This window comes from Athene noctua, chromosome 2 (genome assembly GCF_965140245.1).
Source record: "Athene noctua chromosome 2, bAthNoc1.hap1.1, whole genome shotgun sequence".
In the NCBI taxonomy this organism is placed as follows: domain Eukaryota; kingdom Metazoa; phylum Chordata; class Aves; order Strigiformes; family Strigidae; genus Athene; species Athene noctua.
Genome location: NC_134038.1, coordinates 131,258,273 through 131,275,795, shown reverse-complemented (window position 1 = coordinate 131,275,795; position 17,523 = coordinate 131,258,273). Strand labels below are relative to the sequence as shown.

General features: G+C 36.7%; 1 protein-coding gene across 1 annotated transcript in view; it reads left to right on the top strand.

The window, feature by feature from the left end:
• Positions 1-17,523, top strand: part of COL28A1 (collagen type XXVIII alpha 1 chain) — a 68,059-nt gene that overhangs the window by 43,166 nt on the left and 7,370 nt on the right. Inside the window, exons 26-29 of the mRNA XM_074900327.1 lie at positions 7,682-7,750; positions 9,821-9,889; positions 14,811-14,879; positions 17,368-17,448. Coding sequence (XP_074756428.1) covers positions 7,682-7,750; positions 9,821-9,889; positions 14,811-14,879; positions 17,368-17,448 — 288 coding nt within the window. The remainder of the gene's footprint in view (positions 1-7,681; positions 7,751-9,820; positions 9,890-14,810; positions 14,880-17,367; positions 17,449-17,523) is intronic.

Below are 17,523 nucleotides of genomic sequence, written 5' to 3'. Positions count from 1 at the left end.
TGTCATAGATACAAACCAGTTCTTTCTTTAATCCCCAGATCTAATGCAAATCTGCAGGTTTTCTGTACATCCAAAGACCCAGGATGTTTCTAGGTGCTGGAGTTTCCATGTGGAAGTCAGAATCCAACACAGGCAGATTGCCTATTTGCCTAATAATTATGCACTTCCTTTCTCCTTCAAAAGTGCAAGGAACAAGGCCTCAAGGGAGTCAGGGGACATGTTGGTGACATGGAACTAGTGTGATGTTTTTAAAGTTTCTAGAAATTTATTCCTAAGAGAAGACTATAAACCTTCATCTAAAATTAATAATTAGTTTAGAGGCAAAATTTGGCAGAAAACGAAACAAAAGCAAAAAATGAAACTGTTAAAGGGATTAGGAATACAAAACTGAAACTTCCAAATTTTTTTCATAAAACACAGACTAGACAAAGTGTTATAAAGTTCTAAGTAGAATGTAATCACCTAAAAGTCACATTGTAACTATTGTGTTACAAAAAGTTGGATAAAAGAGCCTTAAGACTAAAATCATACAAGAAATTGCTTTAAAGTATCCCACAGAGTGGTTTTATTAATGATTGCCTTGTTACATATGTGAAATAGGAAACAGGCAGCCTGTTGCAAGAGAAAGCAAAATAAATATTGTCCAAACAAGCTTTTTCCCAAACAGGAGGAACTTTCAACTTCAGTTCCCAGAACATGAGAATTCCCATTTAAAATAAACTACAATAACCTCTTAAAAACATATCCACGATAAAGGAAAAACTGAAAGACATTAATCCTTAAAATGACCTGATCTTAGAATGACCACAGAGTGGCCTGACAATGGGATCTGGGAAACCTGGCTTTGTGCTCCCTATTCTGAATTACTGCTCATCAATGCAAGACATTTCACATAAAGTAATGCAAGGTCTGGCCCCTGACACAAACTGCCAAAGAACTAAAAGTCATTCCAATTATCTTATTCAATACAGACTTACAGAAAATACATATGGTTAAACTAATTAGATTTTTTTATATGAGATTATATCTTTTCCAAATAGAGGTATCAGACTTGATATAATATGATCTTATAAGACATTTGTCTTGGTATTACGGAAGAACATTACATTAAAACCCTAGAATCTTGTATGAAATTATTAAGGCAGATATTGGTAAAAAACTGACATGACTACAGAATGTCTGGGGGAATTGTTATGTCTGGAATTCCCCCTTGCTTCTTAAATACATAATACTGGAAAGCAGTGTTTCCCAAAGAAAAGGAATGGGAAGGTCATGTCAGGTGATCAAATAAAATGACCTCTCACACTGATGCCATGGCTGAAAGATTAAAAACCTCAGAAATATACATCAGAATTTCAGTGGGAATATAGAGGTTTAATATAAATAAATCTGAGTTGAATCCAAAATGAAAATAAAGGATTTTATTGGGTTTTTTTAAGTAAAAGGAAACAACTAGAATAATTGCAGTAAAATTTCTCACAACTTCAGTTCTTATAATCAACGTTAGTGGTTGTATTTCTGAAAAGTATCACAAATATACAAGGTATACAGAAATGCACTTAGGAAAATCATAGTGCCTGTCTTACATGAGAGATCAAAAAGTGGATCACAAGTTCCTTTTGTTCTTATAATCATTAATTTATGTAATCGCTGGGACAAGCAATTCTTTGGCTGCATAATTATCAGGAAAGTTTCAACCCAGATCATAAATGATGGAAGTACAATATGGTATCATAAAATGCATTAGAGAGGAGGAGATAAAAGCAGAAAGTAAAAGAAAATATATCCAGTTCTTGCAGGGGAGAACATGGGATCTAGCCTTTTTATCGCAATTACTCTTAAACCACTGTAAGTCTTGTGGTATAATAACATATATATTTAATTAAATCATAGATTAGCTATTGTACTAAGCAGTTTTCACTTTCATCTCTAAGTAATGTAAATCACTGCCAGTTGAAGTGAGTTGTTCATATTACTTTATAAAGACATTAAATATTCCTTGTCAGTCTCTTCTCCACCCATGAACAGCATAAGAAGTATTACCATCACTCCAGTTCTGTGGGCTGAAGTATATTCATGGTACTAGCAAAGGAGGTTTATTGGCAGTATCTTTTTGTGGAAGAAAATGACCTGTGCTGTGTTAGTTGAACATTACCAGTTAATAATGAATTTGGCAACAGGCCCACTACTTCAACCTGAATTTGACTGATCAAAAGTGAAATAGCTATGACCAAGAGGTGAGGGTCTCATAATTTAATAGTATTTAATTATGACAGGAAATTGTAAAATGGAATATCTAGTAACAGAAACTCATCCTAATCCGTTATCTATAAAGAAGCCAGCAAAAGATTAGGCAAAGACAAACTGATAAATTGTTATCACTATTCTCATGTGTTTTCTGACAATTTCAGGGGTGTCAGGTAAATTAAAATTATCTTCCTCGTTTCTATTAAGTCATCTGCATTGTCACAAAAATTGTCAGAATTAGGTAGCTTGATTCTAAGAACCAATTTTTGAAAAACATGGATGCAAAGGAAGCTGTGTTTTAAGCTTGCTAGAACAGAGCCTCCTGTGTCTGTGGGAGCTGGGTGTGATACAGCCTAAGGAGCAAGACCTCAGCATCTGCTGAGTTCAGGCAGCATAAACTTGGGTGATCTGCATGGGTGTTTTAGGCTGGATCAAAAATGTGCTGTGGAACTGAATCTCCCAGTGGACCCATTTACTGTGCTTTGGGTTCCAGACTGAAAAGAGGTCTGAGCAGTTCCACAGCCCAGGCAATGGATTTCCTTCAGATGAAGCTAAACTAGACGATCTAATCTGGAAGTGCTCTTGATGCACTTCTACTCGCACTGGGTGATCAGTTCACAGGAACAGAGCAGGCAGGTCTCCGCACATTGCATACAGTGTAAATATCAGGCTGCAAATTCACTGCTATTGGGCCTGTAGTACTTTTTGTTGATGGACACATAGAGTTAGAAGCTGCCTATCAAGCAGAGGTTTCTGCTCACAATAGCCAGCTGTGGGGTAGATTCAGAATGCACCATATCCATGGGTTATGGAGAAGTGGCATCTTGTTCTAGGAGGAATTGTATTTCAAAGAACCCTGGAGAGTAGATATCTTTGCAAGTAACATAACACAATTAGGACAAATTGTGTTCACATCAAATTTTGTATGAAAAGTTTTGTGTGGATCTACGGATTTGATTGTGTCACAGTGCAGTGTTGTCTATCAAATCTGGCTGCTCAGTGTAGTGCTTTTCTAACAGTCTCTGTCAGAAAATTTAAAAAAACCCCAAGAATTAAAACCATCTGATTTCTTCTTTAAGATGCACCTAGATTGGTGCATTAATCCTACAGGGGAAAATGCTTATTCCTTCTATAAATGGTGAGCAACCGTAACTTTTGCAGTGTGCGACTGCTGCACCAAAGCATGCATTATCTGAGTAGATAATATCTATTATATCTGAATAGATAACATCTATAACATCTGTGATTTAGTGCACACTAGACATGGTGTAGAGTACACTGGAAAAAAAAAAAAAAAAAAGAAAAAGAAGAAACTAAGGATATAAACATCTCTTCTCCCTACCTGATTTTTTTCTCCTGTTTGCTTATACAATTTTTTTAATCCTTAGTCTCTACATAACTTCTGGTAGCAAAGGTGCCACAAGGAAAAAACAATTCACTTGAATTGCAAGAATTTCCACAGAACTTAGTTCATAAAATGGACAATCATATATTTTTTCGAATAAAATGTAAGTGCACTGGCTACCTCTCATCCCTTCGACATAAAAAAATGAATATAAGAAGAACAGCACCAATTTCTACCTATAGAAAAGAACATTTCTTTGATAAAAGAGACATAAATTTACACAGTAGTTAATTTGAAATTCCTTTGAGTATCATTATATAGGAATGTTCCACTCAGCTGAATCAGAGCTCTGTTCTCCCCACTTTCAGAAATGGCTCACATATGTGCACACTGCTAGATAGGAATTTTATGTATCAGAGGTCAAATTCACATGAAAACAAAATTGGAACATGTGGGATGCATTCAATCCTGGCAGCACCCTGTTTTCTGTAGCATTAAAACAGAAGCACATAATGTCAGAATATAATAAAAAAATTGATTTAAAAGCACTGTTGCCAACTAGGAGGTGGGTTACAGACATTCAAGAGCAAGAGCCCAGCACTAGAAATAAAGTGAGCTTCATTCTCAGTAACTGGATATCAGAAGGATTATTAAAACCCCTAGTGTAGTCCCTAGTGCATGAACATTTGGATTGGATCCAGTTGCAATATAAATAACTTTTGCAGCGGGGACCCTCTTTATTTCAACTAAAAGGTGGAAAGTAGAGATGCAATGTCTTTTTTTTTAATCTGTTCTTCTTACAAATACTGTTACATCTGCTAGGTCTCACTGAAGAGAGTATTGCAGTGTCTGTTGTATATTTCAGTATCAAATATACATGCTTCACTTTTAGTAAATGGGGTGTCTATATTTGGAAGCCAAATAATTTGTCAAAGATTTTTTTCACGTGACCGTTAGGTCATTTAATGAATTTGCTTGAACACATGGTAGGGAATAGACATCGGAATCCCATACTTTACACTGTCTTGACTCAGCTCTTTATGTCTTGTTTCAGTGGTGTTTTTCTAGTTCACTGTTTTGCTGATGGTGACAAGCTTGTCTACAAGCACAATGCAGGAAATAAGTTAGACCTCATCAAAGAACAGGACTAATCCTTCTTGAAATGAATTCCCTGGAGGACGGTTTAGTGTCACACCTTAGAAAAAAGAACTGCTCCACTTTGCAACTCATAAAGCAAAATAAAAGTCTTTTTCTCTAAGCCAAGAAATACAGAAACTTTGAGAATTACTACAAAGCTCTACAAAAGAGCTTTTCACTGAGACATCTGGTATTAACTAAGCATGTGAGGCTAAAATTCGATCCTTCACCTGCAACGACCCTGTGTAAGAATGTGTTACCCATGGGAGGAAGAGACAGATGACTGCAAGTCACCTTTATGCTCTTTTTGGTCAGGACTGGTCTAAGAGCAGGTTGTAGGTATATTGGATACTGAACCATAAGGAATCATTTAATTCTTTGGTAACCTCCCATTCAGCTTCCATCACAGCAGCTTACAGGCTTTCACAGGCCACAGCAGCCCAGAATCTCTTTAAAAAACCTTATAATGCTAAGTCTTATCTGTATATCCACTTCTTAGCTCCGGCAACTCTGGCAGGTTTCAGAGGAAGGCTTGGATTCTTCTGTGCAACTTCTGCTCATGAAGAGTTTTCCTACAAACAGCTTAAGATTGTATTTTGGTTTGTGGGAACATTGAGGACCGATAATTATTCTTTTGATAATAGATGGCTACATCTGCCTAGACTCAGCTTTTCCTGACGATCTCAAGCTAATTGTAAGAAAATGCATTGCAGGGGGAATTGAGAAACCAGGCATGTTTTAAAAGATCAAGAATATCGTACCATTCATCTCACTGCAGAGGGGCATTTCCCAGCACCATGTACCAGACTTAAGCAATACATTCTTTGAGTACTTAAGACTGTAATGTTTAAGAGTTTAAAAGTTCAAGGGCATTGCCAGTATCTTGGCTCTTTGCATCAGCAGGATAGGTGGGATATAAAAGCCTCAAATCATCTTAAGAAGAACATTACTAAAAAGAGTATCTCTCTCTTTAGTTCCCTTTTCCAAACCAGACTAGATGAAAACAACAAACTCCCATCTCTGATCAAATCTAAGGGAGAAATTTCCTCCTGACTGAACATGGTGATCAGTTTAACCCAAGGAGCTTGATACACCAGTTTAAAGCTAAGAGCATCCATGTACCATGCCTGTGTCCTGACTCAAATTGGCCAGTCTCCAGTGCTTTGGAAGAAAGAGGAGTTGAAAATAAATTCAGAAGCCAAATGTTACATCAAGAAGGAAATCATTATAAACTCAGTCTAAGCCTTAGCCTTTAGATTCAGAGTTCCCACCTCTCCAAATCCATCAAACCTGAGCATAGTTTAAACCCTAATATATTTACATAAATAGCACATATGTTGGAACTTAGCATGAGAATACAACAGCCATACATAAAAAACACAGATTGGAGTGGTATCTTGCTAGATATTGAACCCTGAGCATTTCACCTAAAAGCAGTTGTTATATTGACTGCAAACATTCCTTCCAGAAAGTAAAGGAAGTCAGTAAAAGGTTCTGTATTTTTGTTTCCTTCCTTTTTAATCAGTTTGATATGTTGTTTCTTTTCACCTATCACAACTCAAGTGTCATCTGTGATTTGTGTGATTCATACTTGCACCTTTCTCCTAGTTAGAATGCTCCCTCTGCAGGCACAGCCATTTCTACAGCATTTCTGATTGCAAAACCAAGTACAATTAAGAGTTTTTACAATGATACTTTTTATTTTGTCAAGAAATACATTTTCTTCTTCTCTGTGTTGTTAACATATTGGATGATCAGTAGCTTATCAGAACATTTCTTTTTTTGCATTTGCCTGCACAGGCATAGGTTTAGGGATGTTTGCTTAACCTGATTCAGGATTTTCTGCATCTTTAATTTATCAGTTATAGATTTCTTTTTTCGTTTCAAACTGATGGGAATTTTCTAGTGATCATGTGCTGAATATGTGCCTATTGCCTCACTTGTACAATTATGGACTGAGGAAAACAAAACTGCATCTTATGTCCCAATGCCTTCCCGTTACCAGTAATGTCCCCTGACCCCCATTTGCTTCGCTTGGGCTTGTCTACAGACAGAGAGGCAGCACCGTGCCCAGCATTGCCCACATTCCCCCTGGCCAGCCAGCTGCTGATTTCTGTCTGCCTGATGGTTAAGGGATGAACCCCCTCTGAATTTTTTTTCTCCACTAAAAGCATAAATTGAATTGCTCTCCTTTACCCAGCCTCCAATTATCACCAAAACTGTCTAAAAATTAGTATGCTCAAAGCCTCTACATTTCTGATAGGTTTGGCTGAATCAACTGATGAGTTCAAAATATATTGGGAGAAAAAGGAGGACTAACACAGACAAGCAGAAACACAAGCAGAGTAGTATCGCTTAAGCCTCATTTCCTTAAGAAATCAAGCTAAAAATATATGCATTAAGGCTTTTTAAGAAAACAAAAAAAGGGCTGTTCTTTTTGTTCTACATCAATGTTGTTAAAATTCATTTAGTTTTCATAAACACATTAGTTTGACAGTTCTGGAAACTAAATGTCTCTAGTTTCAGAACAAGCACAGTATCAGGTAAAGGGCTTGATCACTGCTGTGTCCCACTGGTAAGTTTACTGTCCATCCTGATAAGCCCCTGCAGATCATGATGGGAAAAGCTGTTATTTCCAAATGAGTTTGCTTTTCCTTTCCTACTGTAGCTGATAAGTTTGCGAATTAGAGTCCTAAATCTGTTGTTGATTTTTATCATGTGGACCTTTGCTTGGCAAATAATGTTCTTCACCTAGAGCTTAAATAATGTAGATGCTTGAATTTGTTGTTGTTGTTGGGTTTTTTTAATATCTATCTATAAAGCATCTGTTTATGCATGAAACATTTGTTTTGTTGTTTAAACTCAGTAGTTTGAGTGACTGCTTTGTAAGTGGATGAAAGATGTAACAGTTAATAGGTGATAAACTACTGACATTTCTGTGACTATTTTCAGGGAGACCAAGGAATAAAAGGCTATCCTGGGCCCCCAGGGCCAAAGGGAGACAGCATAGTTGGTCCCAAGGTTGGTACGATGCCATGCTGAAGTTTTTGTGCTCTTTCGTGATGCAGGCTGCCAGACTCTGATCTCTCAGACACCAATATATCTTCATCAGTTCTTGATTTACATTGGTGCAACTGCAGGAGAAATCAAGCATAAAACATGTGCACTAACCATACACTTCTACCCAGCAGATTAGGAAGAAATACTAACTGGATGAGAATTGCATTTGTAGCTAAACTTTGTGAGATTACAGCTGGAAATTGAACAGAACTATCAGGCTGATAAATTAGTTAAATGGTGCATTTCTGCTGTTTGTATCTATTCTGTTTCCAAGAGATTCTTTTGTGGTGGAAAATATGTTAAATGTTAATTTTATATTTGTAACTTTTGCTCAATGAAATTGAATTCAATTAATTTCATTAGTAAAACCATTAGGTACAAAACATGAAAAAAAAATGTTCATTCTATAAGCAGCCAGCATGCAACATCTGGACAATTTTTTCCTCCCTCCACTGAAGTGATTTATAATTCAAAAAAGACATACTGCTAAGAAATGGAATTCATTGCATGCCTGGATTTTTTTATTATAGGTGTATCCATCAATTATTTTTACAAACACAATGGGGAGAAACATTGTGTATATTTCTCCATTTTAATTTAAGTTTAAAATAGCCTTTGTATTTTTTTCTGTGATTTCCTTAGCAGAGATTAACAGAAGTCTCCATTGCCGTTTTGAATAAAGTAGTATCTGAATGGAGAAACATTACTATTACGAACCTGTTACAGAAATGCAGTGAGCGACAGAGCATGAATATTTTCCCAGGAGATATGTCTGGCTTTGTCTTGCTTTCTGAAAGCTGAAGCAATCTCAGTACCTTGGTAAATCGGATACAGTCTGTTTAAATTAAGTAAATTTGGAGTGAGTGTCAAAATCCTACAAATGTGTGACACTATGTGCTGCTTTTAAAAAGCCTTTGAGAATGAAAAATGTGTTTTCTGTGGGGAAACAATGTTTTCAACGATGAGGACCTGCTCGTAGAATCTAGTTCTTGAGACAAGCTATGTAGCACAACATTTTGGGTGAATCCCTGCTTATAAATATATAGATTAACAGTGGTTTTCACAAGAGATTCTGTTGAAGTTTGTGGCAAATTTTTTGTCTATACAGATGAGAATGATGACTTTTCAAACATCACTAATATCTAGAAATTCCGTATTTAGAGCTATATATTTCTACTTAATGATGATGAAGTTTTGAGGTACTTCTGCCTAAATATTCAACATATGCAAAATGTAGGTAATTTACATACCACTGAATGAATTCTATTTACTGTATTGGAGCACAGTGATTATTTATTTTAAGATGGTAATCAAAAATCCAACCTGAACTCTACAGAAACTTTTATGAATCTTGGTCAGATTTCAAAAGCTTTTTTCAACTAAAAAAGAAGAAAACCAAACATTTAATTTTTATGTAAAAAAGGGATAGGCTTCGCTTTGTCGCTTTGAATTGTTAGATTAGCCTGTCTCCAAAGCACAAGGCTTTACCTGGCTTTGCCTGTATCAACACAGATCAGCAGGTGCTGCTTTGGCTTTTCTCTCTTCCTCTCCCACTTATCATTTTCTGAATGACTGGTGCTCCCAGAGACTATGGCACCACAGGGGCTCAGCATTTATACATGGTGTACAAGCACTAGCTAACATGCCTGGCAGATTTACTCACACTGGGTTTTATTGCTGTGTTCCTTTGTGCCTCTGCTGTTGTGCCTCCCTTGTGTGGAGTGATTGGACAGAGCTTTTGTATAAAGATGGTTTCTACGCAGGAAAACTGGGGAAAATATCACACTGTGTCATGGAAAAACTTTATTCTTTAATTATTTTCAGCTTAATTGTTCCTTTGCTTTCCAGGGAATTTGCCAAAGGTAATTACTAAGGCCCACAGTGAGAAACCATAAACCAAAGAAGAGTCAGAACTAGAGTCTTTGATATGGTTTTACTTTTTGCTTGCAGTGACATTGAGATTACTTCCTTAGTGTTACCAGGAATGGGATTTACTTCCTAAATCTTTTTTTGCCCCACCGACTGTTATAGGGTATTATGGGACAGAATGGCTTGCCTGGTCCACCTGGCCCCCCTGGTGACAGCATACAAGGAAACAAGGTAATCCAGTTTAATGTGGTATCTGTTTCTTCTCAAAACAGTCTCTGAAGGAGAGTCATTGTCTGGTTTGCTCTTTGCCACTGAGTCAGTGAATTCCTGCAAATATTCATTTAAGTTTCTTGTTTATAAGGTATGTAATATTTACTTTAGCTGTTGAGGTTTTGGTATCAGTGGCACCTGATTGCTCTTCTATTATTATTGTCATTAGAAATATGTCTAACCTGGGAAAAAAGTCTCATCTCTGTCACATCTTACTGATTTCCTTAGATTTAAAGGTTGTTCAAAAGAAAACATCCAGGGTTTTCTCTGGATACTCTTGTACAAGAAAGTAACAGAGATCTACCATGTCAAAATAAATTAGAAAACACATACAGGAATATAAAAGAAATTATCCAGTCTCCCATATACTCTTCATCAGGTTTTTACTCACACAGTTTCAGCCGTATCCACACCTCTCCTTATAAGGAGAAACACAAACATGGTAACATATTCTGAACATTCAAAGTTAATAAATTGCCTTGTCATAAATGTATGGAAGAAAATTATTAAAACTGTAGACTAGGGAGAACAACTCAAGTTTCTCCTATTTCTCTTAAATCGGTGTGCTTAAAGCTGAGCATATAATTGAATATTTCCCTAGATCAGGAGGATTGTGCTCAGCTCTCCAACTCTAGGTTATCAGACCACCAGTGATTCAGTAAGAGGGGCACTGTTTTAGTTGGCTTAGGAAAGATGCCTCTCTATACTGTGGCTGCACTTGCTGTAGACACTAAAGCCACCAGGGAATTTATTGACAAAATAGGTTTTCACTGGAAAATACTGACATGCTGAAACAAATTTTTAAAAATGTACCTTGTTGGCAAAATGTTTCAGAGGAGAACCTTTCTTTGGTCCAACATGAAATTACTTCATACAAACTTTATCAGAAAAACACTGATTCCAAATTTGTTTTGTTCAGTATCTGCTCGGATTCCAGCTTCAATGTCTTCTATTTTTATATTCATGTTCAAGAATTTCCCTTTTTATACTGCAGAGAGCCCTCCTTTTTTCACTGTGAGGTGTTTCATAGCATAAAATCATACTTCACTGTGTTCTTTCTTTTCTCCTTATTGTATAACTCTCTTTAAGAGATTCTGATTTAACTCATCTCAGGAGTTTCCTAGGCAGAGGTTAGATACACGATTAAAGTCATGACTGTCTAGACCTTTGGTTCTGATCTGTTTGCAGTTTTCTTCTGTATTAATTGTTATCAGGAAGCACAAAGCTATTATGTATTTTAATGTGAGAGCATAAGGAACTTCTTATTTTATTTTATCTTCTTCATTTGTTGAATCTCTGAAGGCTCTTTGTTCTATTTCTTGTGGAAAACAGAAAAATTTCTGTAAGGCTTTATGGCTTTATGGTATAGGAAAACTATTTCCTGCCTGGCTTTAATAGACATTTCTGATGCGTTTCCAGAATCTAATACTTAGGAAATATCTCTGATAATTCTATGGGTATGTGGGGTTATTTATAAAAGTCCAAAAGACATTCTGAACAGAAATGTTTCAGCTACCATGTTCATCTGATGATCCATGAAAAAAAAAATAGAGATTATGTAATATTTTTTCTGTTCCTGAGAAAAAATAAAGATTAGTCAAAATATTCTCAGTGTGTACATACACATCTATCTATCTGTCTGTCTATCTCTACATAGATACACACAGAGATTTGGATGTTATGTTGGCACTGCTGTGAATAATTATTAAAGTGTACTTTAGAAGTGTAGAGAACTGAGTTTCATCATGGAAGTTTTCCAGTGGAAGAACATGGTCCACTGACACACATTGTCAGACAAAAGCATGTTTGTAATAAAAGGATGTGGAATTTAGGCATGTAGGAAAGTAATATGTGCTCTGTTTGTGGAGGGTCTTTGTCTTTGGGTTTGAAATCAAAACTAATGATGCGGTGGATCCTACTCAGCTGGTGTTTTTTTCTGTAGCATTCCACAAGTTGTGTAGATACAGTCTTGTCATTTAAATTTTCTTCCCTTAACAACTGCTTTTTAAAAAATAAGATTATTTTTATATAATTCTTTGGAACAATTTATTTCTGAATGACTTTGGCAATCCCATAATACCTGTTTCCTCCATATGCTGATGCTTGTTGAGCTTCTGTTTGTCTCTTCTATCCTTCTGTCTCTTCACAGCCATGTCAAGCTTCATTCCTTTTGGCCACACTTCATCAGCTTAAAGCTACTATATTTCTGCATTTGAACTATTAATATCACTCCAAGTATTTTTTTATATGTACATATAGCTCAGTCTGTGTATGGTAAGAATGGAATGTCAAAAATGAGATGGTTTTTGCGTAACTTTATGTTGATAGCTACATTCACAGGTCTTCTTTTTTTTTTATGTTTGGTTTCCTTTCAAAACCACAGTCTAGACATTCTCAGATCTGCACTCAATTCATAGAATGACATTTTTACACATAAGTCTGCTTATTGATCAGTAATCTAGCAGGATATTAGGGTCAGGGATTCAAGGGTCTGTATTTTTACATGCATACCACTTTGGTTTTTATGATAAGCCTGATGGTCAAGTTTGAATTTAATTATCTAAGTGGACTGAACTGGCAAAGCAATAAATATTTTTAAATCAATACAGCATACTTCTTGGGTTTTACTAAATGTTTGGTTATGGTATCTATGATAAGTGCTTCTTATGCTGATTGATTGCATGAATAGAGGAAACAGGATTTGATTCTGCAGTTGACATTTTAAAGGATAAAGCTCACATGTGTTCTGGTGAGAAATTCAGCTGTACAGGTATGAATTTTTTTAGAACAGTAGGTCTTATTCAGTTTTCATTGCCTGAACACCATCCTAACAATGTCAGATGGGCTGTAACAAATGGCAGCAATAAATCTATAGTTTTGTCAGATCTGATATTTATTATTAGTGAAGGGCCACTGGAATACACAGCATATCCTAATTCTCATTCATATATATATATGTGCTCTGCAGATGTGCAGAGGTGTTAATCAGGAAGCTGTGTGATGACCCTAGTCAGGAAGGATAGCATTGAATCAAGCTGGCACATTGTTTCACTATGTTTAAAAGCCATTTGCATTACTAAGCTACATGAAGGACCCAGGAAACACAGTCCTGCTAAAAAGTGACTTGAAGTAAATTAGATTAAATAGTCACTGTGTATTCCTACAACGGTACGAAATAAATTGCCTTGTGTATCCCATTGCTTTAGGAATATTTCTGTTTGCAGGAATTGTTTTTTTTTCCCCTAGTGAATCAGCTATGTAATTTGGTGCATCACAGTTTCGTTTCCAGTCTCCTGAGTCTACATAACAGTGTCTGAATTTTTGCTGCTGTAAAAAATTGGGGAGGGGGCGGTGGGAGAAGTTCTGCTTACAGAGGCAAGAGGCAGCTAGTTAGCAAGTCAGTGATAGGTATTCCCAATGACAAACAGAGCATTTTAGCTCCCTGAGTTAGGTCTAGCAGACCAAGAGGCTCCCACAGGGTAGGGCTGTAGAGGCAGTGTTCCAGTGGAGATGTGAAGTGCAGTGGATGCCTTTGCCTAGCACAGGGCAAGACCACAACACCCACGTGTGCAAGCAGAAGCTCCCATCTCAGCAGGATCTGAGTCAAATCTAGAATTTGGACAAGGAAAACCAGCCATGGACCACAACTTGTAATATACTGCCTCTTCTAGGAGCTGCATCTCATTGTCTAGCTCCTGATGAACTCCCAGCTCATGGGAGTCAGGAGCCTTGAGTACAAGGAAGAGGTTGACTTGCCTGTGCACTCCACAGCTGCTTCTCCACCTGCAGAAATCCATAAGCCACTATCTAGCACAGCAGAAATGGACAGTGGTCAGTCCTTCTGCACTAGCGTGCCTTTGGTGAAGGCTGGAGTCTTGATAAATTTGGAAACATTTTTGTATTTCTCTGCCCATTACAAGCAATATAACCCCTTTAGGCCCATTTGTGAGCAGCTGTACAAGTATTAATAAAAGATGCTTTAGCAAGACAGTCTGAGAGCTCTTGACTGAAAAATTAACTAACACTGTACTTGCATCTCATAGGCTAGGTTTGGTACAGGTGATGACTGCTCCTGATCTCATTGACATTCTCTGGAGCTGGTCTTGGTATCTGCACTGGGCACTGCTGTTACGTGAATGATGTATGTAATGTGAACTGTGGAGAAGCATTTATGTACCAGGGAATAGAATCATCTCTAGCAGTGTTTAAAATGTATACAACAGTTAATCTGAAAAAAATATCAGTGTTACCCTATTAAATGAAGCAGGAAAGTTTCTGGAAGCCAGATGTTGTGAAGGATTTTCTGTACCTATTTTATAACATGTTGTATGGCCATACTGCTAGCATGAACATGCTCTTCAAGTCTGTGCATGCAGCAAGGCATATGTAACAACCATTATAAACAAATCTGAACTTTGTAGATGAACTAACACTGTCTTTTGAAGTATCAGCAGAAGTTCTGCTCTCCACACTGTGAAAAGCAGAGATGTCTTTTTATTTACTTAAGATCAGAAAAACTAAGTCAACCCAACAGAGAGTCTGGGTGTGTAGAGAGAACCTTTGTGTTGGACCTTGTTTTACTGCTTGTAGATGGATGAATAACTGTCCAAGCCTCAGTGAGGTTACTTTTGTCTTTTACCTGGTTCGGGAATCAGGAATAAGTTCTTCATTATATACTTTATAAAAGCCTCATTGTGTTCTGAATCGTACCAAATTGCTTATTTCTCCAGCTTCAGACAACTTCTGTCTTTAAAATTAGGTGCTTCATTGCATAATACAAATATCTGGCTTGCTCTGTGATGCAGAATGTTATGAAGTGAATAGATACAGCATAGATTTTACTTTCATTTTCAGTTAAACTTACTTTCCATATTCTGCTCAGGGAGAAAAAGGAAATCAAGGTTTTCGTGGACTAAAGGGATCAATAGGAATTGGCCTTCCTGGACCAAAGGTAAATCCTAGGTTTGTGGTAAGGAAAAAAAGGGAATTTTTTCTTCTTTTCTTGGTTATTTGGTATGACAGGTCTTTGAAGATTAATAGAAGACAAAGACATTGCCTTGTGTAGCTAGCAAGGTAAGTGGCTACTACTTACTGTCATCTTTGGAGTCTGTGAAAATCCTAACTGTTAGTAAGGACCAGGCTCTGAAGGAGGATCTAGAATGAGGTCATACCTGTTATCAGGATAATACTATTTAGTCAAATTATGTATTCAGTTATCTTAGATATTTTTCAGGTATTACAAAACAACCTTTTATTTGCCAGGCTTTGACAAAAAACAGAATTGCTTTTTGACTGATGTCTTTTAAGGGCTTTGTTTTATTTGACTTTTTTTTTTTTACAATAATTGAAGCCCAACCTTGAATCTTTCCTTACTGATCAACTTCCTTATAAGAATTTCCTACACATACCTATTCCCATCTAACAAATTTTGTGCAAAGAGAATTTAAATACTGTGGCTATTTATTAGTGATTTTCAAATGTGCAGCTTCTGATGGGAGCAGCCTAGCCCAAGAAAACTGAGGTTCATGGTCAGTGTGGATGTGCAGACCAAACATGTGTGTACACAAGCGAGAACTGTGTGCCCAGGCAGAATGAGCATTGAGGTAAATGCATGACAGTACACTGCCTTTGATTCCCAGCATATGCCTGGGCCAGCTGGGCAGCCTCCCTGCAATAATTACAACATAGCTGAAATATTGAATTTATTGTGAAGGCTCTGTCTGGAAAGCCTGAGGAAAAAAGCCATGGCAGTCTTCATGGGAGAGCAGAGAGATCAGGCTCCCTAACTTTAAGAAGTTACCCAAATAAGGGTTCAATCCCCTCTGTAGTCACCTGAGGCAGACAGTACCTGTTCAGAGCCCCAGCCATTTGTTGCCTGCACTAATGATGTTCAGGGTAGTACTATGGTCTACCCTAGCTCACATTATATAGCACTTTCTCAGACTCTGTGGTATTCAAGCTACTGCAGCTTGGAGCTTTTATGCAACAGTGAATATCAAGCTATTTCACACAGATTCAAATTTCTGCCTCCTAATTATATTTCCTCTCAGATGCCAAATGCTACATACTATAATAATAATCACAATATTTTCACTGTTCTCCCTATTAATCTTGTATACTGACTAATCGTCATGACCCAATGTAAATCTCTCCAAATACTCACAATTTTTCTGTTTGCTAATAATATAGCAGACTTGTCACACATTAAAAGGAATGGTTTAGTTCAGTTGGAATTTCATGTAAGTGCCAAATACCAAAGAGATCAGGTTTTAGTATATTTATGTGTAAGAGAGTAGCAGCACCACTGCAGTCAGTAGATTGTATTTGCTCTCCCTTATTCTGACATTAACTTTGATAAGTTTAGATTCAATTAATGGACAGGTAATAGAAAGTAATATCCTTTGCTAGATAATTATAATTTTCTGAAATAGAACAGAAACTGTCTTCCAAGAGCTTACTTAGTGGACACTGGTTTTCTTAATGCTGTGTGAGGAGCTATGTACAATTTTCAGGTTTATACCAGTTTGAATAAAATCAGAATCGGACTGAAAGAGTGAAAAAGATTCCTTAAAATTGATAGTAATCACCACAGCAAATGCTGTAACACAGGAGATATCTATGTGGTTCCATTGGCTGGGTAATAATGAGGAGTAATATCAAAGTGGACAGTAATCTAGATAAATTTCTAAGCTTTAAAGTTTCAAGTAAATGTAAGGTGGTCAGTACCTTCTAGAAAGAAGTAAAAATCTGTCCTGCACAATCTGTCCTGCCTTCTTGAAGACATGTCTAATTTAGAACCTGAATCTTTTGTTAGTATGTTTCATACCCGCATTATGTGAAAACTCTCTCTTGAAATAGCAGAACGTTGAACCTTTTCTCTTTTTGGAAATCAGAAGTTCTAGTCAGTTGAGGAAAAAAGTACAGAATTGCTTCTACATGTGAAACTATGTATTTTTTAATGGATGTAACAGTCCAAGCATGCCTTTTCTTTTGATCTTTGCAAGTTCCCAGTTTTTCATGTGGGTTCTATATAAAGTTGGTGTGAATTTCAGTACATTGGCTGATCTGAGGCAGTTATATCTCTCTATAGGTTTGAATTAACATAGGTCCAGTATAAATATTGCTTTAGAGTTCAAGAAAATCAGAGAAGAGTACAAAATTATATATTCTTGACATTTGCATAAAGATGTTTTTACCCCTCACTCCTAAATTAAGGTAATTTTTAATAGAAATTTCTTAGAGATGTTTTTACTGCCCATCTTGCTTTCTCTGAGAACCAACTTTCAGATGTTCTCTTCATAATACATACAAGATAAACTAGACACACACAAAAAAAAATCAGAAAATGTATTGTAAAAGCTCATTGAACTATAACTCCAGCTCTGACTATCAACAAAATTGGGAGTTACTGACTGTTTAATACGGTGGTTTTAAATTAGGGAGACTATGGAGATAAAGGTGATCCAGGGAGCAAAGGTGCCAAAGGAGAGATTGGAGACCTAGGACCTCCAGGACCAAAGGTAAAACACATTTTCATATTACTTAATTTTACACATAGAAATTAAACAAATTTAGCTTTTGTTAATTATCTCTCC